The 24,764-nt window shown below is 40.7% G+C and overlaps 2 protein-coding genes across 11 annotated transcripts in view; both read left to right on the top strand.

Annotated features, from left to right (window-relative positions):
• HDAC4 (histone deacetylase 4) overlaps positions 1-24,764 on the top strand; it is a 318,456-nt gene that overhangs the window by 58,473 nt on the left and 235,219 nt on the right. The gene's annotated exons all lie outside the window — the stretch shown is intronic.
• Positions 17,258-21,354, top strand: LOC309387489 (uncharacterized protein). 2 transcript variants are annotated; one of them, XM_081943997.1, is made up of 3 exons: positions 17,258-19,082; positions 19,766-20,684; positions 20,722-21,354. In XM_081943997.1, exon 1 carries the CDS (start codon positions 17,297-17,299, stop codon positions 18,080-18,082), a length of 786 nt encoding a protein of 261 aa, XP_081800123.1. In that variant the 5' UTR covers positions 17,258-17,296; the 3' UTR covers positions 18,083-19,082; positions 19,766-20,684; positions 20,722-21,354. The 2 variants fall into 2 exon arrangements, with proteins under 2 accessions (XP_081800123.1, XP_081800122.1); XM_081943996.1 differs by having other exon boundaries at positions 19,766-21,354.

Raw genomic sequence — 24,764 nt, 5'->3', positions numbered from 1 at the left:
AGCCTTGAGGGCTCCGATCAACTAGGATATCTCTTATGGTGTAACGGGGGGCCAGTAAGGAGTTTGGTCCAAACTAATTTGACTCTTCTTGGTTACGTAGCATACTAAAATATTCTTCCCAGGCATGAATTGGTACTTGATTAGTTGGGGGTAGGGGAGATTTCCCCAATCCTCTGGTGATGTACCAAAAAAGGGATGTATTTTTTGTCCTGACTGATTACATCTATGCCAAGACTCCTTCATAGCCGCACTTTTCTTTCCTTTTAGAAGGGTCTTATATTGTGCTTTCAACTGCTTTAAGTAGTGATCCTCAAAAGAGGCATTTTTACTTTTCCTGTACTCCATGTTATATATCCTTTTTAGCTGCACGCAATCTCTAGCAAACCATTTTTTGTTCTTTGAAACTGGCCTTTTGGAGTGAGCTAGTATTCTGCTAGTGAGAACTGATTTTAAATTTTAAATTAAAGTTTCAAACTCCTAAGTATGATCCTTCAAACTTATTCCTTAGTAGAGATGTGCGTAGTTTTATGGTTTCTGGAACTAACATCCATTTAGTAACTTCCTTTTTTCTCATTCCATTTAATTTTTACCTGGGTATTTTGGCTCGCTAACCTGGGTAGATAGGTTGAGCCTGCCCTTAGAGATTTCTGGTGTAATGTGAGAGAGGATTACTGAATCATGATTGCTTTCCAGTCGCGAGTCTACCTCCCTCTTCTGTATCAACTTCAGGAGGTCATATGATATTATCCAGTAATCAACTGTGGATTTTCTTCCTGCTCCCCGATACGTATATTCTGCTGGATAGTTTCCCCATGAGGACCCATTAAGTATACAAAGGTCCAAACCTACAATCATCTGTCTTACACACAAACCTGCCCAATTTGCTTTAGGATCTTTAAATTGTCTGGAATTCAGGGGTTCTCATGGTACATTCTCATCATAATGGATCTTAAATTGATTAAATAATGCTTGATCATTTGGGCCTATCTTAGTATTTAAGTCCCCCCTTTATAATTATTGCTGCTATGAGGTATTTGAGCAGCCAAGAATAGAATCTTCTAAATCTTGTTGATCAAAGTCTTCTTATTAAATATTAAAAAGCAAAATCTCCACCTGTTTAAATAAGAGTAAGGTAGTCACAATCCATGGCTGGAAAGGTAGCAGTGATACACATTTAAATTGCAGAGATGTAAGAAGAGGATGTCAAATTGTGATATATAGTCAAAAAAGAGTTGGTCTTTTGATGGAACAGACCAACCCGCTATATTCCAAGTTATAAGGGAAAGAGGCTCATCTTTTGCATCTCATCAGGAAACTTGATTTATACAAAGGGAAGTTGTTGGGTTGTTGCAATAGATTAAGGTGTCGTCACGCACAGAATGGGCCTTCTCTAAAAGTAGGGGAGTCCCATCTTAGTCCTTTGTAGACTTTTGAGGAACTTGTTCAGTTTAAGAGGTTTTAGCACCAGCTAACAAAGCTTGCCATTCCGATACATCTTCTCTAGGTGTAGGACAAGGAGTTATTAGGTCATGCTTCATTCGACTTTGAAATGGTGGCACTGAGGTGGGTCGTCTCTCAGTTACTTGGTTTGGTGCTGAAGTTATGGGATATTCACATAAGGATGATAGCATCTCCATCTCTACTCGGACCTCTAATGGCCTCATTGGATCTTGGCTTCTGTTTTCCATGATCTCATATTCATGCAATCCCTTGTCCTCTAGGGGAAAAGTGAAAGGCTTAATTATTGGGGAGACCAGATCTATAAGTGGCTCTGCTGTGTCCATTGTGACCAACAAGGATTTCTTTAAATTTTCTAACTTGAATAGTATGTTGTCTTGTTCTTTCCTTGGGAGAGCAACAAAAGCATTGGTGGTTATTGCTTATTGAGGCCAGTTTCTGTGCTGTTAACAATCTCATAACTGGACAAGCCTGCCTGACTCCCACTTTCTTTCTCTCCCTTTCCTTTTTGTTGAAACAAAGTTTTTTTTATTACATATTTTAACTTCTTTTATAAACAAAGTGTTGTCCAGGTTTTCCCCTTTACATCTTCTGTTATACATAGTTCATTTTACATCCTACTTTCATTTCATATTTCAGTCATCTTAATTTCTTTCCATATTTTCCAGCTTACCTAATTTCTTCTTAATATATAAACAATATCCTTATTGCCTCTCCAAGTTAATCACATTTAACATATCATTTCCATCTATTATTCTTTTTTACTCTCAATAAATCTTCAAATTCGATTTTACATAGTAAACATTTCACTTAGTTAATTATCCACAATTAATAGTATTAATCTATTTCCCTCACTTCATATTAGCTATTTACCATTGGCTATATTATCAAATTTCATTCTATTCTACTAGTAAATCCTTTTCCTTCTTTCCCCCTTTCAACCATTTTCTCTTAGTCTCTCAGGAACTTCACTTCTCTTATATTCTCTTCTCTGCGCCCATTCGCCTAATTTTTTCTTTTTCTTGTTTTTGTAATTTCTATATTTTTTCTTTTGAATTTTTCTTCTCCTTTTTAATTCTTTTGTTTTAGTACCTTCCCCAATCCCCCCCCCCCATATTTCTCCATTAATTCCACCTTTGCTATTTTATTTTTCCTTTTTGGGGGGCACTTCCCCTTTGTCTCCTTTTGATTTGTAACTGTAAATCCCAACATAGTCATCTAAGTATTTTTCTTTTCCAATCTCTTTTTCTTTTGTGTTATCTTCTTCTTCTTCATTTAGTCCCTTTTCTTTCTCCTTTTCTCCTTCTTTTTGTTCTAAGTGTTTCCTCTGAGTTTCCACTGTTTTTTCCCCCATTTAACGTTTTAACATGTCAAGCAATTCATTATACATGAATACATTTAAAAATGAGTTAAAATTGGATATAAATTTTTTTAATGAGTTTTACAATTATTTTCTCCCTCCCCTCCCTCTCCCCCCAACCCTACCCCGTCTCCATCCCTCCCTCCCCCTGACCTCCCAGAGCAAATTACAGGGTAAAATTATTTGACAAACATGCTAACGTAAGCTAACTAATTTTAACATTCGACCATTCTTGTGCTTTAACTCCCGCTTTCTCCTGCTAACTTTGAATAATTTGTAGTATTTCTTATACCTTCATTCATAAGCTAATTGAAGCTTTTTAGTCTGGTATTTCTTTTGAATATAATCAATCCATTTTTTCCAGTCCAACTTATATTTTTCCTGTGAGTGGTCCTTCAAATACGCTGATATTTTGGCCATCTCGGCTAGGTTTGCTACTTTTAATGTCCATTCTTGTATAGTAGGCAACTCTTCCTTCTTCCAATATTGCGCCACCAACAATCTTGCTGCCGTCGTTAGATTCAAAATCAAGTTAGTTTCTATAACAGTAGAATCTGCAACTATACCTAACAAGAACAACTGGGGCAGGAATTTTATCCTCTTTTTCAAAATATTTTGAATGATCCACCATATTTTTATCCAGAATGCTTTAACTTTTTTACAGATCCACCAAATGTGGTAATACGTGGCATCAGCACTATCACATCTCCAACACTTGGATTGTAAGTTTGGGTACATACACGCTAGTTTTTTTGGATCAAGGTGCCATCTATAAAACATTTTATAAAAATTTTCTCTCAAATTCTTTGTGTGAATTTTACATTTTTTACCCAGATCTTTCCCCATGTTTCCATCATTATTGGTTCCTCAAAGTTTTGTGCCCACTTTATCATGCAATCTTTGAATAACTCTGTTCCGGAGTCTATTTCTATTAATACATTATACAACCTTTTTGTGTGCATTGGACCTTGGTCTCTAATTTGCTTTACCAAGTTATCCTCAGTTTGAATAATACCAATTTTCTGATCTTTTTGCCATCTAGCCTGCAGCTGTCCATACTGGAACCACGTTTGAATTATCCTTTCGTCTCTTAATACATCCAAAGATTTCAACTGCAGCACACCTCTATCCATACTGAGAAGTTCTCTATATGTAGTCACATCTTGTTTTTGTTTTATACTTATATTCTCTATTGCGTGTCTGGGCACCCCCCATATAGGTATCTTGTCATTTAGTTTATATTGATATTTTTTCCAAACACGCAGCAAAGCATTCCTTAAGATATGGCTTTTAAATATGTTGTCTACTTTTTTATTATATATTAAGTAAGCATGCCAGCCATATAGCAAATCATAACCCTCAACATTCAGTATTCTATCCTCTGTTAGATTAATCCAGTCACTAATTGTTGTTAAAACTACTGCTTCATAATATAATTTTAAGTTAGGCATTTTCAAACCTCCTCTTTCACGTATATCTTGCATTATTTTAAGTTTTATTCTCGGTTTCTTCCCTGCCCAAACAAATTTATTAATACCTTTCTGCCATTCTTCCAGGTTTGCGTCTTTTTTAAGTATTGGCACCGTTTGAAAAAGGAATAAAAACTTAGGCAAGACGTTCATTTTAACTGCTGCTATCCTTCCCAACCAGGACAGTTGTAATTTTTCCCACTTGTTCATTTCTATCTGTACTTTTTGCCATAGTGGTTCATAGTTATATTTATATAGTTTCCCATTCGAGGTTGTAATGTAATGTAGTATTTGACCTTTTTTACTATCTCGCATCCTGTTGCTCTTTGTAGTTCTTCTTTTTGATTTATAGATATGTTTTTAACTATCATCTTTGTCTTTCCTAAATTTATTTTAAACCCAGATACTTGGCCATATTGATTAATTACATTCATTAAGCCTATAGCAGATTCCTCCGGCTGGGTTAAAGTTACAACCAGGTTGTCCGCAAATGCTCTTACTCTGTATTCATACTGTCTGATCCTAATTCCTCGAAGCTCATCGGACCCACGTATTCTATTCAACAACAACTCCAAGGTTAAGATAAATAATAAGGGAGACGGGGACATCCCTGTCTTGTTCCTTTCTCGATTTGGAAAGATTCTGTTAGACCTCCATTAACTATAATTTGAGCTGTCTGTTTCTGGTATATTGCTGTAATAGATTGTATAAAATGCTCTCCAAACTGCATCTTTTGTAAGATTTTTATTAAAAATTGCCAATTAACTTGATCAAATGCTTTCTCTGCGTCTAAAAATAAGAGCACTGCCGGGACCTGGTTGTTCTTTTCCAGATATTCCATTATATTAATGATTTGTCTTACATTGCTTTTCATTTGTCTGCCTTGTATAAAACCAGACTGATCATTATGAATCAATTGTTGCATGATTGGCATCAACCTGTTTACCAATATTTTAGCAAAAATTTTATAGTCTGTGTTAAGTAGTGAGATGGGTCTGTAGTTTTTTTGGCTGGGTAGGATCCTGTTCCTCTTTAGGGATCAGAGAAATAAAAGCAGTTCTCCAGGATGGTGGAACTCTGCCTTCCACTTGTATTTTGTTAAATAATTCTTTGAGAGGTTCCACCATCTCTAGTTGTAGCTTTTTATAATAGACTGCAGGCAAGCCATCTGTGCCTGGAACCTTACCCATTTTTAACTGTTTAATTGCCAGAAGAATCTCTTCTATGGTTACAGGTTGAGTCAGTCCTGCTCTTTGCTGGTCTGTAAGTATAGAGATTTTCTCTTTCTCCAAATATCTATCAATATCTAAACCTTGTATTTTGTCACCAGCGTACAATCTTGTGTAAAATTATAAAAAAAGCCTTTTTAATCATATCCTGTTGAAAAACTTCTTTACCTTTATACTGTACTCTTTCTATTATACGAGACCTTTGTTTTTTCCTTAGCATATATGATAACCATCTGCCTGGTTTGTTGGCATTACAAAAGGTGTTATGCTTAGCATATAGAAGGTTAGTAGCTACCTGATCTGATATCAACATGTTAAACTGCCCTTGCAGCAAGCTAATTATCTCTTTTATCTTTTTATCATGTGGCTTGGATATTAACTCCTGTTCCTTCTTTTTAATCTCTGCTTCTAGTTCCCTACGTTTCTTTTCTTGTTCGTATCTATGGATGTTATTCAAATTCATTAAAACACCCCTCATGTATGCCTTACTTGCATCCCAAACCATATCCACATATTAAAAACAAAATATTATTTCAATAATTTTTTACATTCCATAACATTTTTCTCATATTTAAATAGATTTTCATTCAGTCTCCATGACCTCCTTGGTCGCTCTTCATTTTTAACTTCTATCCAAACCGGGTTGTGATCTGTTAAAGTTCTCGAGCATATCTTAGTCTTCTTCACCCTAGAAAAAAGATCATTTGTAATTAATATAAAGTCAATTCTAGAAAAGGATTGATGCCTATCTGAAAAAAAGGTGAAATCCCGTTCTGTAGCATTTCGCTCTCTCCAGATATCTCTCAGCTCAAAATCATCTGCCATATCCAAAAAAAAGATTTAGGTAGTCTTGATCGTTTTCGGGTACTTTGTATGAGCCTCTTTTTGTCTTGAACTGAATCCAGTACTCCATTCCAGTCACCCAATAGAACACATGATCTATAACCCCATTGTATTAATTTAGTATGAAGCAACTTATAAAATTTTTCTTGTTGTTGATTGGGAGCATATACTCCTATTAAAAGTATTTTCTTGCCTTCTGTTAGTAATTCAATTGCAATATATCTTCCTTGTGGATCAGCTTCAATTAATTCAGCCTTTAAATCCCTTCTTAAATATATAACTATACCATTTTTCTTCTCCGGACCAGATGCAGCGAAATGTGGTCCCAATTTTGGATTCATCAAATATTTCTGATCTTGTGTTCTAATGTGTGTTTCTTGTAGGCAAATTACGTCATTTTTAAATTGTTTCAGGTAATGAAATATTTTTTTCCTTTTTTGTGGTGAGTTTAAACCATTAACGTTCCAAGTTAGAAATTTAGTTGTCATCTTCAGCACGTTGAAGCTTTTTAAGAGCTGCCTGAAAATCTTCATGAGATTTCACCTTCGGTCTCGCTCCCCCCACAGCTTCTGGTATCTGAATTTGTTGAAGCTTTAGTTCTTGCTCTTTACATTTAGTAACTGCCCGGGTTTGTCTTTGTTCCATAATTCCTTCTGTCTCCTCCAGTAAGCTCACAGCCCCAGCTTGTGTCTGCCAGCCTTGCTGCCTGGGGTCTTCTGTATCTTTCCTTTCTTTGGGTCCTGGGGACGGAGGACATCCTGCCTGTAATACTCTGCTGTAGAAATCTCTTGCTTTCCAAACTGTGTTAAGTCGATGTCTTTCTCCCAGATGGTTCACCACCAGTCCTACTGGAGCATTCCATCTAAATTGAATCTGACGGCTTTTAAGTTCATCCACTAGAAACGCATAGTCCTTTCTGGATCTCAGCATTTGGGGGGGAATTTCTTTAAGTACTATCACTTCTTGATCTGCCACTTGCAATTTGTTTTTATAGGTTGCTTGTAGTATTGCATTCCTAATTTTCCTGGTGGCAGGGGAGAGATGCTTTACTGGCTTCCAGTGAAACTTCTCTTAATACATCCCCCCCTTGTTGCCTTGTCTTGGGAGGGACAATTTTTCTGAGTGGACTGCCACTTTTTATCAGGTTCTTTAACTGTTTCCCTATCTCTTTGCTCTTTTTCGTCTTCCTTATCCTGCGTATGGGAGTTACAATACAATACAATACAAGTTAACGAAGTCTGCTGTAAGAACTTTAGTAGGGGTGAATGGAGCCCGATATTGTGCTTGAAGAAATACAGCTATATTTTTTCTCAATGTGTCTAAATCAGGGGTAGTCAACCTTTTTATACCTACCACCCACTTTTGTATCTCTGTTAGTAGTAAAATTTTCTAACCGCCCACTGGTTCCACAGTAATTGTGATTTATAAAGTAGGGAAGTCAATTAAATTTTAAAAAGGAAAGTGCTTCAGTATCGGACAAAACCTGTACTGCCCACCATGAAAGCTGGAACGCCCACTAGTGGGTGGTAGGGACCAGGTTGACTACCACTGGTCTAAATCATGTTGAATGGCTATTAGTTGTTCAAATATTGAAACCACTATTTGAGCTATGAGAAGGCATTGCTTTGCCATAAACTCTGTTGTATTTTCCCATGGTAAACTCTCCATACTCTGAATTAACTTGTCATTATTAAACGTTTAGCTTTTATCTCAGACTCTACACAGAATGTAATTGGACACATTGTTTGTGAGAACAGCTAGCTTTCAGTTTGTCCCCCCCCCCCCCACGATTGGGAAAGTCTAGTAACTTTTGTTTTAGTAGCCAAATCTCTTTGCAAGTCCCATTCTAATCTCTCAAGATTGTTGGAAATGGGTGGGAGGGAGTTAGTTTTACTTACAGATCTCTTGCCAACAAAGTGCTCCTCAATTCTTGGTTGTTTTGTAGTTTTCACTCAAGGGAGAGATCCTGGGCGGGTGCCATGGCGTTTTTTTCTTTTTCCCATGCCTTTTTAGTCCCTGGCAGCAATCCATGACAACAAATAGGAACAACATAAATAGTAAAAAGAATAATCCCAAGTAATGTAATTACGGGAAAAGAAAAAAGAAAAACTAGTCATACGTTTCCATGTGTGCTTGGAGTGATTGTGATTGTGTTTAAGACTCTTGACAGCCCAAGGATAGAAACTATTTTTAAACCTATTTGTTTGGCTGACCTCTGAGAATATCGAGGAGATAGGCGACCTCTCGAACGGACGAGAGAAACTCATTGAAACCGACAGGAAAAAAACCCCGGCCTTTTCGGCTGATCCAGAGCATTGATGAGGAAGGGAATATAGAATGCAACACAACATTGGAGAGAGAAGCAGCAACCAAAGAGGGTAAAAGATGTATGTTTCAAAGTGTTAGCTATAAATTGAGGCTCTAAAGAGTTGTGCAGGATTGCTGTCCAAAGAACAGCCGTGATAAAGAGACCAGAGAGTTGATAATTTCCTTTGGCCACTGAGTTTTGGGAGGAGAAGAAAGAAGAGAGAAAGGGAAAAACTCCAGATTTACATTTAATACTGTTTGCATCGGAGGTAGTGGACTGGAGGAAAAAAAGAGAACTTTGTGGACTACATGAGTGGACAAATGATATAAACCTTTTGGGTATTTGAAACCTTAAACTGTAAACAGTAGAGATAACAAGAGCGCCATCTAGAGACCTGAGGAGTTATATAAATGGAGTAAAGAGACTATACAAAATGGCTGATGCAACTTTCTGAACTGTGACAATATACAAGGAAAAGACTCTAGGAGATTTGGTGGCTGAGGAAAGAAAGAAAAAGAAAACTTTAAAACTTAATGGACTTTATCTGAATATAAGTACCTGGAAAATAAATAAATAAAGGTGATTTGTTTGTTTAAAAAGTTGATTATGAACATTGAACATTGAATGTAGAATTATATATATATAAGTAGGTTGAATTGAATGTAAAAAATTATAAGATTGTATTTTATTGGCTATAAGAAATAGAAATAGAACAATTATTTAAGTATAGGTGAATATGCTATCTAATTAATTTACATTTTGATTTACACATATATTTATATATTAACTTGCATTTGTGCTGATAAAAAATAAAGGGAGACTAGTATTGATCTATTTCAAGCTATTTAGCTCTCATCAGCTAGCCATACCCTTACTTGGATTTGAACCTGGGCTGTTTTTACATGTTAGCAGTTGTATTAGCCACTAAGCCACAAGCTCTCCTTCCTTATCAGCTGAGCCAAGGAAATAAGTAAGTGTTATGTCAAAGCTAGGTATGTTAACTTATATACCTAGCTACCTATCTATTCATTTATTACTTGATCTATGTACAATATATGTCAAAATAAATTAGGATATTATAAGTATATCAACTTACTTTAAACAACTTAATTAATCTATTATATTATATTAATTTGCATAACTGTAGAAATATTTACAATAGTGAATAATGGATAAATAGCCAAATATATATTGAGTTGGAAAGTGGGAAGAGGAGACTTAAAGGAAAAATCTTAAATATTTATATGCTATTTTGGAAAAACATTGTACGTGCAGTAAAGATGACAAGTACAACAACCATTACCAAGATAAACAAAAAAGCACCGGCAATGTCATCACCCTCAAACCAACGTTCTATAGAGAATATATTAGGTACAGAAAAAACAAGCTCAACCTTAAACCTACAAAGTATGCAAGCAACATTACTGATGATGCAAGAAACAATGTTAAAGACCCAGGAAACAACAGCAAAAAATCACGAAGAAACAAAAAAACAACAACCCAGGAACAGATAAAAAATGAGATGGGAGAAGTGAAAGGAGATATCAGAAGAATGGATGACAAAATGGAAATATACAAAATAAAATTATTAAGAATGAACAAAAAATCCAAATGGTAGAAACAAAAGTTGAACAAACAGAAAGAAAAATGAAAACATTAGAACAAAAATTGACTATAGCCAACAGGATTAGAAGAAATTATTGTTTTTCTTGAGATGGAGAAAGCTGCATTTTTTAAAGTTTCCAAAATATAGTGGAAGACAAGGAAGATTTAGAAGCGAAAATAGCAAAATTATTAGCAGATATATTACAAAAAAAAATAAACAGAGAGATATTGATGAAGTATACCGAATTCACACAAATTATGCAAGGAGAGATAGATTGCCAAGGGAGGTACATGTAAGGTTCACGAAAAAATCAACAAAGGATGAAGTGTATAAAAAAGTGAGGGAGGAACCGATAACATATAAGGGAAGAGAAGTACAAATTTTGAGAGAAATACATAAGAGAGTGAGGGACCAGAGAAGACACTACCAATTCCTAATCACACAATTAATAAAATACAATGTGATGTTTAGATGGCTTATTCTGGAGGGAATCATGATCACCTGGCAGGAGAAGAAATTTAAAATAGATACATTAGATAAGGCACATGATTTTTTTGTACATCACTTCACCACTTGTTCTTGTTGAACACCACTTCATCACTTGTTCTTCTTGTTGAAGAAGAACAAGAGTAGGGAGGATGTGGAAAGTAGAAGTCAAGAAGAGGATAAGGAGGTAGAACAGGAAGAAGGAAGGAAACGAAAGAGAATAAATAGAACAAGAGGGTTCAAGAACAAAAAAAGAGAGACATGGACTACAAGAAAGCAGGGAACTGCATACAAATAGCAAAATGGGGGAAGAAATTAAGACACGTTCAATAAACATAAATGGATTAAACTCACTTGTGAAAAGAAAACAAATCCTGATAAAACTACAAAATTTGAATATGGCTTCAGGAAGTACACTTCAAGAAACAATACAGTAAACTACTAGAAAATTCAAAAATAGGGAAACTCTATGTGCCGTGTTTCCCTGAAAATAAGACAGGGTCTTATTTTCTTTTGACCCCTGAAATAAGCACTTGACCTTATTTTTGGGGAGGTCTTTTTATTTTTGAGGTGCAGGGGGCGATGAGCGTGGTCACCTAATGACTGCTGCTGAGTTGCAATATTTTTGGGGAGGGCTTATTTTTGGGAGAGAGCTTATTTTAGCACATCCTCTCAAAAGCCCAATTGGGCTAATTATCTGGGAAGGTCTTATTTTCAGGGAAACAGGGTAGCACTAACACAACAAAAGAAAAGAAGAATTGCAATATAAATCAAAGAATGGTTAAAACCCAAACAGTTATATACAGACGAGGAGGGAAGAATCTTAATGATGGAGATAGGAACAGAACAAAAACAAACACTTCTCATGGCAATTTATGCACCAAATGAAACCAAAAAGAATTCTACAGGAAAGTTCATAAAAAATAACAGAAACAGAATATGAAAATATATGTTTAATAGGCTTCAATGCAATAGCAGATATTTTAAAAGACTATAAAAGAAATAAGAAAAAAAGAATATTACCAACCATATTCTTCAAGATGGTGCAGGAACTGAGTTTACAAGCCATATGGGGGGAAATAAATACAGAAAACAAACAATACACTTTCTACTCAAACCCACATAAATCATGATCAAGGATAGATATGGCTTAGATGATACTGGAACTAAGAAGAGATACAAAAGAGATAGATATAACGATTAACACATGGACAGACCACAACCCAATAAAAGTGATATGGAAAGGACAGAAAAAGAGGAGGTAGAAAATGAACCAAAATATACTGAAAGACAAATAATACATAAAAATGATGGAAAAAGAAATGAAACTGAAAGAAAATGAAAATAAAGTAAAAAGAAAAGAAGAAACATCAGTGCAAAATCTTTGGGATACAATAAAGGCATATATTCAAGGACTGACAATAGCATATATAGAAAGAAAAAAAACAAGAAAAAGAGACAAGAAGAGATATGTTTATTGGGTATCCTTTCAGAGAAATATAATAAAAAAAACATTTGATTATACATGTAACAGCAGCAAGAATTGTATTTGTGCAAAATTGGAAATCAGATAAGATACCAACAGAAGAAGAGATAATTGAAAAAATTAGAGTGTGTAGAGATGAACAGGCTAACTTTGAGAATAAAAGATAAAGAGGAATTGGTGTACTTCAAGACATGGGGAAGATTCTATGACTGGTTAGACAAATAAATCTAGAAAAGAAAGTAAGCGAGAGATATAGAACCCAGATGACACACTATTAAATGAAAAAGGGGGAAAGGGGGAAAATAGATAAGAAAGTATTAATATACAAATATATATTCAAGAATGAGACATAGAATAAAAATAGGATATGATAGTGAAGAAAGGGGAATAGGAAATGATAAGTATAAAATTATAAATGGGTTTGCGGGAATACCACCCTGAAAATACACCAGTTGAGAGAAGAAAAGAGATAACCACAACAACAGAAAAGGATAGGAAAAGTGGAGGAGAGGAGAAGAAAGGAGAGGAGAGGGAAGGAAGAAAAAGAGGAAAGGACAGGAAGGCTGGAGGATATAGAAAGAGAAGAAGAGTGTAGGAAGGGGAAGAGGAAGAGGAGTAGAAGAGAAGCAAGGGAAGAAAAGGGAAAGGAGAGGAGGAAGGAAGGAAGCAGAGAAGGGAGGGAGGGAGAAAAGAAAGGGAAAGCAGGGTGGTGACAACATAAAATAGGTGTATGGGAGGGTAAGCAAAGCAACCCAGAATGTATATTTTAACCTTTTATATGGGGAAACAAATTTATAAAAGTGATAAATACAAATAAGAACAATAACTATGTGAATGTATACCTGCAATTGTATGTAAGGGATTAAAAAACACATTTTTTTAAAAAGAATTACTATTAGAGGAAGAACTTAAAAAATTGGAATCGGATCTGCAAAAAGAACCACAAAAAAGTAAAAAAGAAAAGGAAAAAGAGACACAGACTCAATTTGATTACACAGGAAGAAATGGCCCAGAAAATCAAGATAACAGGACAATATTTTTTTGAAAATGGAAACAAACTGGGGAGGTGGTTAGCTTACAAACTGTTTAAAAGAAATAGACCTAACAAAAGAGGAGGTGAAGTTACATTATATGTAAGAGAGCATTACATCTCTACATAAATGCACAAAATCAAGAATGAAGCCCTCCTAGAGAGGAGGAGCCAATGTTGTGACGAGACGACGTGCGATCTCAATGCTCTGAGATCGCTGTTGATACTTTTGCCACTGGATGGTCAAAACGGATGGTGAACAGGAAGAATACGTCTTGCTGATCTCAGGGACATCGCAAAGTCCCTGATCGATCCAAGAGAAATACTTCAAGCCGGCGACAAAAAATCCAGCCATTAGGCTGATGAAGTCGGGGCGGTTTCTAGATGGTGAGGAATTTTTACCGTTTTAAAAGAGACTGCCTATAAAAAACTTAAAACTAATTTAAATTGGAGAACAGAAGAAATAAGCGGCGGAATTAAATTTGGAATGGTTTTGGACAGTGGGTTATCTTTTAAATGCTATCTTCATGGATGGAATTTATGCAAGCCTTTTAAAACGAATAGGTTAAGTTTTCTTCTATTTTTTTTCTTTTATTATTCTTTGTAACCTATGGACTAAAATTCTCCTCTTTCATTACTGTGGGTGTACTCATTCAAGAATCGGACTTTTTTTTAAACTTGAAATACAAAAAATATACAAAAAGAAACAAAGAAAATTGCAACAATAACACTGCTACTCGGAGGCTGGTGGTTTGTGTATTGGAAACGAAACACTTACTTTTCTCACTGATTATCCTGGCTTGGCACTCCAAGGTCTCACTGCTTGTTTATAGAGAGTGATAAGAAGAAAAGCATACAGATGTCCCTTTGAAGTATATCTTTAACCAGAGGAAGGTGAAAATAAAATGTTACTGTGAATTTATCCTTAATCTTGTTAAAACCTTCCAAGCTAGAGCAGCAGAGTTTGTTAGCTGGAGATAATGGCACTATTTCAACAGCAGAAAGAAAATTTAAGTCTGCAAAAGATATTCTCAGAAATACAGAAATTATCAAACACATATGAGAGGATAGAGAAGAAGTTGGAAGACTTCAAGTATCTGTAAAACATGATGAAGAAGCTGGAGATGTTTATCAAATGGAAAAAGTGGTGGTTAAAATCCTAAAAATCAAAGAGGAAAATGAATATAAATAAATTAAAATTGCTGATATTTATGGTGATTGGTTTGTCTCTGAAAGAGGAATTAAATGGAGGGAAAATCTACCCCAGATGGCAAGATACAGAAGAAGAAAAAACAAAAGAATTTATGGATTTAAAGAGAGAAATTTTATTAGCAATATCATTGATAACACTACTGACAATCAAAGATAAGCAGATTAAGGAAACAGAAGAAGCGCATCGAAATTACATGAGAGATTTTATAAGCAAGGAGTTGCTAAGAGGAGTCCATACAAAGTTGATTAAGGAGATGATTAGAGGACTGACACCACAAATGGCAGAAGATATGAGACTGTTTTGCTACTGGAAAGATACAGGTTGATAGATGGAAGAGTATAATTGAAACTAGATAAACGTAGCGAAATTTAGTGATAATAGATATAGTTAAATAAATAATTGATAATGATAATGTATACAATGTGTAGTGTTATGATAAGTAATAATTGGATATGAATATTGAATGGTACCCATGAAAGGAAGATTAGAAATCCTTTTGGATTATATATAAAGGTTAATAAAAAAGAACTAAGTTAGATACAGTTAAGTTGATTATTAGGGAGAAAATGTTATGATGCAGGATATAGTTAAATAAAGGAGGGATAATGATAACAACGTACATACAGGTATGGGTACAACATAAGGAAACTGGATGTAAATTGTAAACAGTGATTTGGAAAGGAGGATTAGAAAACTTTGTTATTAAATATTATGGATGTTTAGCTAGAATAGGACATAAGGATTCAGTATTATTGGAGGATTTTAGAAATAGTAAATGAAATGCCAGTATGTGGTTATGTATTAAATCTTGGTATATTTTATGATGAAGGACGTTTAAACAATTATAATCAAATCCTCGCAGGAATAGCGGAAACCTGGTTGGGCCCGGAGGGGGGGTTGCCCCTCAGGGAAATGTGCCCTCCAGGTTACCGTGTATTCCACCAGCCACGGGCCCAAGGTAGGGGTGGGGGGGTAGCAATTATCATCCGGGACGATCTGGCACCGAGAGAATTCACTGTGTCGCAGACATCTGGTTGTGAGTCTCTGGGCGTAAAGTGGGGCCCAGGGAGTCAGTTGGGCCTGTTGATAGTATACCTGGCTCCCCGCCATACATCAACGGCCCTGCCCGAGCTCCTCGAGCGGATCGCGGAGATGGCGGTTGAGACCCCCAAACTACTAGTGATGGGGGATTTCAACCTGCCGTCGACGGGAAAGGCATCCGAGGTAGCCCGGGAATTCATGGCTTCCATGACAGCCATGGGTCTGACTCAAGTAATTCAGGACCCCACTCACAAGCGAGGCCACATTCTGGATCTTGTGTTTGTCTCCGACCAGTGGACGAGTGATCTGGGAAGAGGGCATTTAGTCATCACGCCCCTGTCATGGTCAGATCACTCACTTCTCCAGCTGGACTTCCCTGGCGCTACTCCCCACCGCGGGGAGGCGGAACCAGATTATCCCAGATGGTTCCGCCCCAGGCGCCTGATGGAACCGGATAGGTTCCAGGCGGAGCTTGGGCCACCTCCTGCTGACCTGTCCCGCCCCCGGGCTGAGGACCTGGTAGCCGCATGGAATAGTGCGGCTGCCGGTGCCTTGGACCGGGTGGCGCCTTTGCGGCCTCTCCGACGGCCACGATCGACCAGGGCCCCCTGGTTTAACGGGGAGCTAAGGGCGATGAAACGCCTTAGGAGACGCCTGGAGAGTAAGTGGAGATCCTCCCGCTCCGAAGCTGACCGAACACAGGTAAGAGCCTACATAAGGACCTACCTTGTGGCAATAAGAGTGGCCAAACGTCAGTATTGTGCCACTCTTATAGCGTCCGCAGAGAACCGCCCTGCCGCCCTGTTTCAGGTGACCCGCTCCCTTCTGTCACAGGAGCAGCGGGACCCCCCATTGCAGGGCAGGGCAGAGGAATTTGGAGAGTTCCTGCAGGATAAAATCGATCATATCCGGAGAGGTTGGACCCACTCCAGTGCTCCAGTGGGGACGTCCGAGACTAGTCTTGAGAGACCATGCTGGGAGGAGTTTGACCCTGTTGTCATCGAAGATTTGGACAGGTTGCGTGGGCGACTGCGGGCCACCACATGTTTACTGGACCCGTGTCCCTCCTGGTTGGTGCTGGCCTCCTGGGAGGGCTCACGAGGCTGGCTACTGGGACTGGTGAACGCTTCGTTGGGGGAGGGCCTGATGCCGGCCGCCTTGAAAGAGGCGGTGGTCAGGCCCCTGCTCAAGAAGCCTTCTCTGGACCCAAAGGAGCTAGCAAATTATCGTCCTGTCTCCAACCTTCCTTTTTTAGCGAAGGTTGTTGAGAGTGTGGTGGCTCAGCAGTTTCCGCGCCACCTGGAGGAAGCTGATTATCTAGACCCGCGCCAGTCCGGCTTCCGACCCGGTCACAGCACGGAGACGGCCTTGGTCGCGTTGGTGGATGATCTCTGGAGGGCAAAGGATGGGGGTTGTTCCTCCATCCTTGTCCTATTAGATCTCTCGGCGGCCTTCGATACCATCGACCATGGTATCCTATTGCGCCGGCTGGAGGGGTTGGGGGTTGGAGGCACCGTGCTACAGTGGTTCCGCTCCTACCTCTCTGGCCGGACGCAATGTGTGTTGACGGGGGAGCAGAGGTCGACCGCAAGGCCCCTCATTTGTGGGGTCCCACAGGGGTCGATCCTCTCGCCTCTCCTGTTCAACATATATATGAAGCCGCTGGGCGAGATCATCCGTGGTTTTGGGGTGAGTTACCATCCGTACGCTGATGATACTCAGTTGTACATTTCCACCCCAAACCACCCCAACGAGGCTGTCGAAGTGATGGCCCGGTGTCTGGAAGCCGTACGGGTCTGGATGGATGACAACAGGCTCAGGCTCAACCCCTCCAAGACAGAGTGGCTGTGGTTCCCGGCTTCCCGATTCAATCAGCATATTCCATCGCTGACCATCGGGGATGAGCAATTAGCCCCGGTGGAAGGGGCGCGCAACTTGGGCGTCCTCCTTGACGATCGGCTGACCTTAGAAGATCACGTGGCGACCGTGGCAAGGGGGGCGTTCCACCAGGTTCGCCTGGTGCGCCAGTTGCGGCCCCTTTTGGACCGGGAGGCCTTGCGCACAGTCACTCACGCGCTGGTGACGTCCCGCCTGGACTACTGTAACGCTCTCTACATGGGGCTCCCCTTGAGGTGCGCCCGGAGACTGCAGTTGGTCCAGAATGCAGCCGCGCGGGTTATTATGGGGAGATCGAGATTCTCCCATATAACACCTATCCTGCGCGAGCTGCACTGGCTTCCTGTGGCCTACCGGGTGCGCTTCAAGGTACTGGTTACCATCTTCAAAGCGCTCCATGGCACAGGGCCCAGTTACCTGCGGGATCGCGTCCTGCCCCATACATCCCTGCGACCCGTTCGCTCACACAGAGAGGGGCTACTCCGGGTGCCGTCCTCTAGAGAGTGCCAGAGGGCGGTGCCCAGGAGTAGGGCCTTCTCTGTGGTGGGCCCTACCCTTTGGAATGACCTCCCCCCAGACATCCGGACAACAACCGACCTTCGCTCCTTCCGTATGAAGCTGAAGACCTACCTGTTTTGTCAAGCCGGCCTGGCATAACGTTACAATCTTGCCACCCCAGGTTATTTTATAATGGGAAATTTTGTTTTTTAAAGTTTTTAGAGTTTAATATTTTTGGGGTTTTAAATTTTGTAAGTATGCTTATTTATGGACTTATTTTTACCTCCTCTGCACGATATATGGTGCTATCTTGATTATTGCTCTGTACGTCGCCCCGAGTCCCTGTGGGGAGAGGGGGCGACTAATAAGTTCAATAAAATAAATAAATAAATAATAATAAATAAATGAAAATGGAGGTATGATGATGGTAAGATGTATAAATATCTGAGTTAAAATACTTGAGTTTATATGAATTATGTTTGTTGACTGTGGAAGAGATGCACGAAAGCCTTTTTGTAACCAACTGATACACATTCTACAGTATGTAAAGAAGGATGTGTTGTGTTTGTTTTGAAAATAAAAAAATAAAAAATATTTAAAAAAAAGAATGAAGCCCTCCTAGAATATATATGGGTCAATATAAAAGGATAAAGGAATGACATTGCCATAGGCGTATACTACAGGCCACCCAACCAAACAGAAAAAATAGATGATTTTTTTGCTAATCAGTTAACTAATATATGTAGAAAATACACCAAAGTAGTAATAGTATAGTATTTCCTTTATTGTCATTGTACAAAATAAATGCAATGAAATTGGCTTTGTTTTAGCCTCACTGGTGCAATCCATGACAACAAATACAAACAACATAAATAGTAAAAAGAATAATCCCAATGTAAGTAATTTGGGGAAAAGAAAAAAGAAAAAGAAAAACTAGCCATACATTTCTGCATGTGCGTGGAGTGATTGTGGTTGTGTTTATGAGTCTGACAGCCCAAGGATAGAAATTATTTTTAAATCTATTTGTTTGGCTGGCTATGCTTTGATGTCTTCTTCCCGATGGTAGAAGTGCAAAGAGACACTGACCAGGATGTGAATCATCTCTAGTATCTTCCTTACTCTGCTAAAGCAGTGAAACCTGGTGATGTCATCCAGTTGAGTTAGAGAGCAACCAATGGTTACTTGTGCCGAATTGAGCATTCTCTGTAGTGCCTTCCTGTCCACAGTAGTTAAACCATAATGCAATATGTGAGGACACTTTCTATTGTTGACCGATAGAAAGAGGTCATCAGCCTTTATTCCACCTGATTTTTTTTTGCAAGACTCTAAGGAAATGAATTTTCTGTTGGACCTTGCCAATCACCAAGGACAAGTTGTTTTTCCAGGTGAGATCTTGACTAATAAGTTAACATCTCCCAAGAATTTAAAAGAGGAAACTCTCCACACAGCCCCCCTCAATATACCGTGAGTCAGGTTCCTCTCTGTGCTTCCAGAAATCTAGCACCATCTCCTTTTCTTACTAGTATTTAGATGTAAGTTGTTTTTTGAGCACCATGTGGATACCTTCTGGACTTCTTCCCTGTATGCTGATTCGTCCCCTTCAGTTATGAGACCCAGCACCATTGTGTTGTCTGCAAACTTTATTATGATGTTGGATGGTTCGAGGATATGCAGTCATGTGTATACAGCGAGTACAGATAGGGCTGAACAGACAGCCCTGAGGGGAGCCTGTGCTAAGTTTAAGCATGGAAGATGTAAAGGACCCAACCCTTACTGTTTGTGGACAAGTGGTGGGTTGCAGGCAGTACGCTCTGGTACGGGCATACCAGAGCTTGCCCGGAGCACCGGGTACCATTCTGGTACGGTGCTCCGGAGACCCCTCCCGCCCGAGCTCCTTACCTGTCCTTTAAAGCCTTCAGTGCTTCCAAGCACACTCATGGCGTGTACAGCACCTGCGCGATGCTCTGCCGAGCAGCTGGAGAGTCGCGGAGGCTTGCAGAGGCATCGCTGGCAGGTACAATGCATGCATGCACCATGTGCATGTATGCGTGCACCCCGTGCATCCATGTGGACGCCGGGCCCGTTCCAACCGGAATCCAGAACTCACCACTGTTGTGGATGATCTGTCAGGAAGTCTTTGATTCAGTCACGTGAGGGGAGGGAAATTCAGGTCGGTCAGCTTTTCAATGAGAATGCCTGGTAAGATGGTATTAAAGGCCAAGCTATAGTCTGTAAAAAGCAGTCTAATACCAGATTTCTCAAGGTTGCTCAATGCAATATGTAGAGAAGTGGTGATGGCGTCCCTGTTGACCTGTAATAGGGCACTTTAATTACCCTGACATCAACTGGGAAACAAACTCTGTATCAAATGGGAGATTGAATACATTCCTGACCAACCTAGCTGACAAATTTGCCATCTAAAAGTTAGAGGAGGGAAATAGAGAAACAGCTATACTGGACCTAATTCTTACCAACAGAGAAGTGATAGAGGGGGTTGAAGTTGCTGGAACTTTGAGTGATCATGTCATATTGGAATTCAATATAATGCAAAAACAAACAATGGAACATAATCAAATCAGTGTTCTAGACTTTAACATTGTTGATTTTAACAAACTTAGAGTTTGGGAAGGATTCCATGGATGAAAATCTTAAAGGGGAAAACAAAAAGCTTGGGAAACCCTGAAAAATATGATCATAAATGGCCAGTCCAGCTCAATACCACTGAAAAAGAAAAAAGAAAATCTAAGAAGAAAACAGCATGGTTATACAAAGAACTCTGATAAACTGAAAGACAAAAGGAATAAATAAAAAATGGGACACATAAGTAAGTCAGAATATTACCAAATACCTTGAACTCGCAAATATAAAGTTAGGAAAGCTAAGGCTCAGAATGAAGTTTTTTGTAATTTCCCGTAGCACTTTTCCTGTCCTTGAGAGGAGCTGTTTATAACTGACTGCAAAAATTCCAGCAGTAAAAGTTTAACTATTGAAGTATTCTGGACTACATCATAAGATAGTCAAAATGAAAGCAATATATCAAGACAAGCTTATTGGGAAAGTTAGGGAAAGAATACCTTTTAAGTATTTACACAAATATTCTTATATTTATAATAAATCTAATTATTCAATTTTAAAATCAATGCTTTTTATCTTTCTTAAGCAAAGAAGATTCCAGAATAACATAGTTATTTTTCTGGGTGCTGCTCTGGAGAGTCCAAGCATGGGTTAAATACAGCCAATCTGCCCAGGACTGAATTGAAACTTTAAGCCAAGCCTCTGGTGCCGACTAATCTTCAGATTTTTTCAATTCAGCTAAGCCCAGTGGAGGCGCTTCCAGTTTCTCTTCATTCCTAATTGATTGCTTGGACTCTCTATTTTTCTATTTACTACAAAAAGATTCTATTCTACTTCCTGATTATTGTAGCAGGCTTGGTGAGTCTCCCTTTAATTTAATTCCCTGGTTCTCACCAATTTCAGCCTCTCTGGTGTCCTGGGTTTGCTCGGGCGTCATGAGGCTGCAGGCAGCTGTGGGGGAAGGTGCATGGGTTGGAGAGCTGAGGCCAGCGCGATCACAGTGATCCCGCTGTGATTGTAGCCCTGCTGAGCCCTCTGTTGCTGCAGACTGTGCTTCTGAGTGAGACGGCTGTTGGCACAGAGCCTCAGAGCTCTCCAGTGTATGCGGGCAGCGATTTTAGGTGGGTCGCACGTGGTGATGGCCATTTTGAGAGTGTCACACGTGGTGGCCATTTTGAGAGGGTTGCACATGGTGGCCATTTTGAGAGGGTAAAAGTTCCGGCTGCCATTTTGCTGACCTACCTTTGCCGCAAAAAACAGCTATAGCCGCCTGGTTGCCTGTCCCTTGCAGGTCGCCACTAGAAGCCTACTTGTCCAGACTTTTGGCAGGTTTGCCTATTCACAGCTCCACCTTTACATCGAGGGCGGCAGCAAAAGTTGGTGGCCCATGTGGTTGCGCCCCACATTAATTGACCTGCATGAGTGCTGGGAGCTTGGAGCTCGTACCATTCTCCTTCAGGATCAAGGGACTGCTGAGGTTTGCTTGCCCTTGCCTTCAGTGACTCTGCACCAGAGTGCCAAGGCTGTTTGTCTGAGGTGGTGAGTGGGGGAAAGTTTCTTTCAGGCCTTACATCCCACATTTAATCATGGCAAATGGGGCCCCTGAGGAGCAGCAGGTTGGTCCTTCCACCAGCAGGGCCTGTACCAGACAGGCTGGCAAGGCAGCCAGGGAGGCCATTAGAACAAGCAAGCCTTACTCTAGGCAGGGGACTAAGGAGAGTTCGGGCCTAGACAGAAATGCCATCAGACTCCAGAAGGCTTTAGAGAAGCATTTTTCTAGGGCTCAACTACAGGCCCAGGGTTCAATCTGGTCAGGATCTTCCGATGTTAGAGAGTGAGGATGAAGGCCAGGAATTATCCTCTGCTGATTCCATTGCAATGGTAGGCTCCCCTGGGCCTTCTTTGGCCGATCGAGCAGAGCTATTTGCATGTCCTTCTGATCTGGAAGAGGAGCTGGTCACAGTGGGGACCCTTGCACCCTAACAACCGGCTATTCAGCCCCCACCCGGAGCCTGCCCACCGGAAGATAGGGGACCCGATCTTTCTGTAGAAATGCAGGATGTCATTGCCAGAGCCATTTCCCAAGGGATAGAGGCCGGCATGTTGCAACGGGCCAAGTGCCCACGCAAATCACTCCCACTCCTGACATCAGGACCTTTGCAATAAGTGGCTCAGGCCCAGCCCCCTCAGTCATCACATTCTTCCTTGGCCAGTGAGGATTCTGACTGGGAGGGAGGACCTTGGTCCGGGAATAGAACCAGAATTCTCAGAGGATGAGTCCACTGTTCCCGACCAGGCGGCCTTTTCTGGCTTGTTCAAGTATACTAATTTCAAAACTATTTTGAACAAGACCAAAGCCTCGACCCTCTTTGGTACTATTAATCCAGCTCCAACTGCTCCTGCAGCAGAGGATCTCAGCGAGGGACTCTTTGAGGAGCCAGAACCTATTCAAGAAATTGTGCCAGTTCCAAAGTTATTTCTTAATGTAGTGCAAAAGCAATGGGCACAGCCAGGCACCCTTGCCACCCCTAGTGGTAATGACAAGAAATTGTACATGGTTGACCCAAGTCTAGATGACTTACTGAAATTGTCTCCTGTGGACTCGCCTGTCGCGGTGCTCACTTCCAACTCAGTGCTTCCCCCTGAACTATTAGAAGGGCTCAAGGCGGAGGACAAAAGGGCCAAGAATGCCCGCCACAAGACTCATCATGCGGTGGCTTGGGCCATTAAAACTTCCTCTTCTGCGTCCTTCCTGTCCAGGCTGGCTCTACTCTGGCTGAGACAGCGCCTCGCCAAGCTTCCGGCGGGGGATACCAAATTAAAACAGGATGTTAACGAAATTATCACAGTGACAGAGTACACTGCTGATGCTACCCTGAACGCTGCCAAATTTGCTTCTAGATCCCTGGCTTCTAATGTCACCACCAGGTGCCTATTATGGCTCAGACATTGGAACGTAGATATGTGATCCAAGTGGAAGATCGTCTCGGCTCCCTTTAAGGATGGCAAGCTTTTTGGGGAGTCCCTAGACACCGCCCTGGTTGAAAACAAGGACAAAAAGAAGGTTATGCCTTTGGTCAACAAAAAATCTGACCGTAAGGGTTCACAGACTTATAGGAGGCAGCCCTTTCAGAACTCAGAGCAGCCGTCTACCTCCAGTTCCTTCCAACATCTCAGGGCACAGATAGGTCCCAGGACCGCCAGCCCTTTCGTGACAGGAACCGTCAACAGTCCTTCTCTAAACGTCCCTATCATGGAGGGTCCAATTCCAGACCCTTCAGACGCTATAAGTGACCACCAGCAGATGGCTCCCATAGGAGGGCATCTATAGCGGTTCCACGCCCAATGGAAGTGGATCACGTCGGACCAGTGGGTCCTTCAGACGATACGCATAGGTCTAACATTAGAGTTCATTTCTCCCCCTCCCTGACACTTCGTTTGGTGTCCAGTCCCCTCCTGTCCGGTCAAGAAGGTTCACGTGGAACAGGAGATCCTTCACCTCAGAGACATAAATGCCATAGAACTGGTTCCACCAGGTCAGGAAAGGTCAGGGTTTTATTCAATACTCTTCCTTGTCCCAAAGAACTCCGGGGGGTGGAGGGGGATCCTCGACCTAAAAAAGCTAAATTATCATATAGCATACCAGAGGTTCAAGATGCAGTCCCTTCAGTCAATTCTGGGTTGCATCAGGCCAGGAGATCTCCTAACATCCATAGATCTCAAGGAGACCTACCTCCACATTCTCATTCGCAAAGCTCACCGCAAGTTCCTGAGATTCTTTTATGCAGGCCGCCACTACCAGTACAGGGCTCTGCCATTTGGCCTGTCCTCGGCACCTCGAACCTTTACAAAGATCCTATCTGCAGTGGTGGCTTTCCTGAGATCTTGCCCAGTGCGCCTACATTGCTACCTGGACGACGTCCTCATCCAGTCATTGTCACGGCAACAAGCGGTACAAGACCTGCAGCACACACTGCAAACCCTCCATATCACAGGTTCTCCATCAACAAGGAAGAGTCATCTGCATCCGACCACCAGGCTGCAGCACCTGGGCGCCATCATCGACACCACCAGCTGCCAGGTCTCCCTGTCTCCGGAGCGCTTGGCAAGCCTCAGAAGCCAGGTGTTGCAGGTACTACATTCATCACAGGCATCAGTGGTGCAGCTGTCACAACTCCTCGGCAAGATGATTTCGTGCCTGTCAATAGTTCCTTGGGCATGCCTTCATTCTCGACACCTACAATGGCTCCTCCTGCCCTACCAGAAG

The sequence above is a fragment of the Natrix helvetica genome, assembly GCF_964273705.1.
Source record: "Natrix helvetica genome assembly, chromosome: 2".
NCBI classification, from domain to species: Eukaryota; Metazoa; Chordata; class Lepidosauria; order Squamata; family Natricidae; genus Natrix; species Natrix helvetica.
The sequence above is the reverse complement of the archived record's forward strand: the minus strand, read 5'-3'. Positions and strand labels throughout refer to the sequence as shown.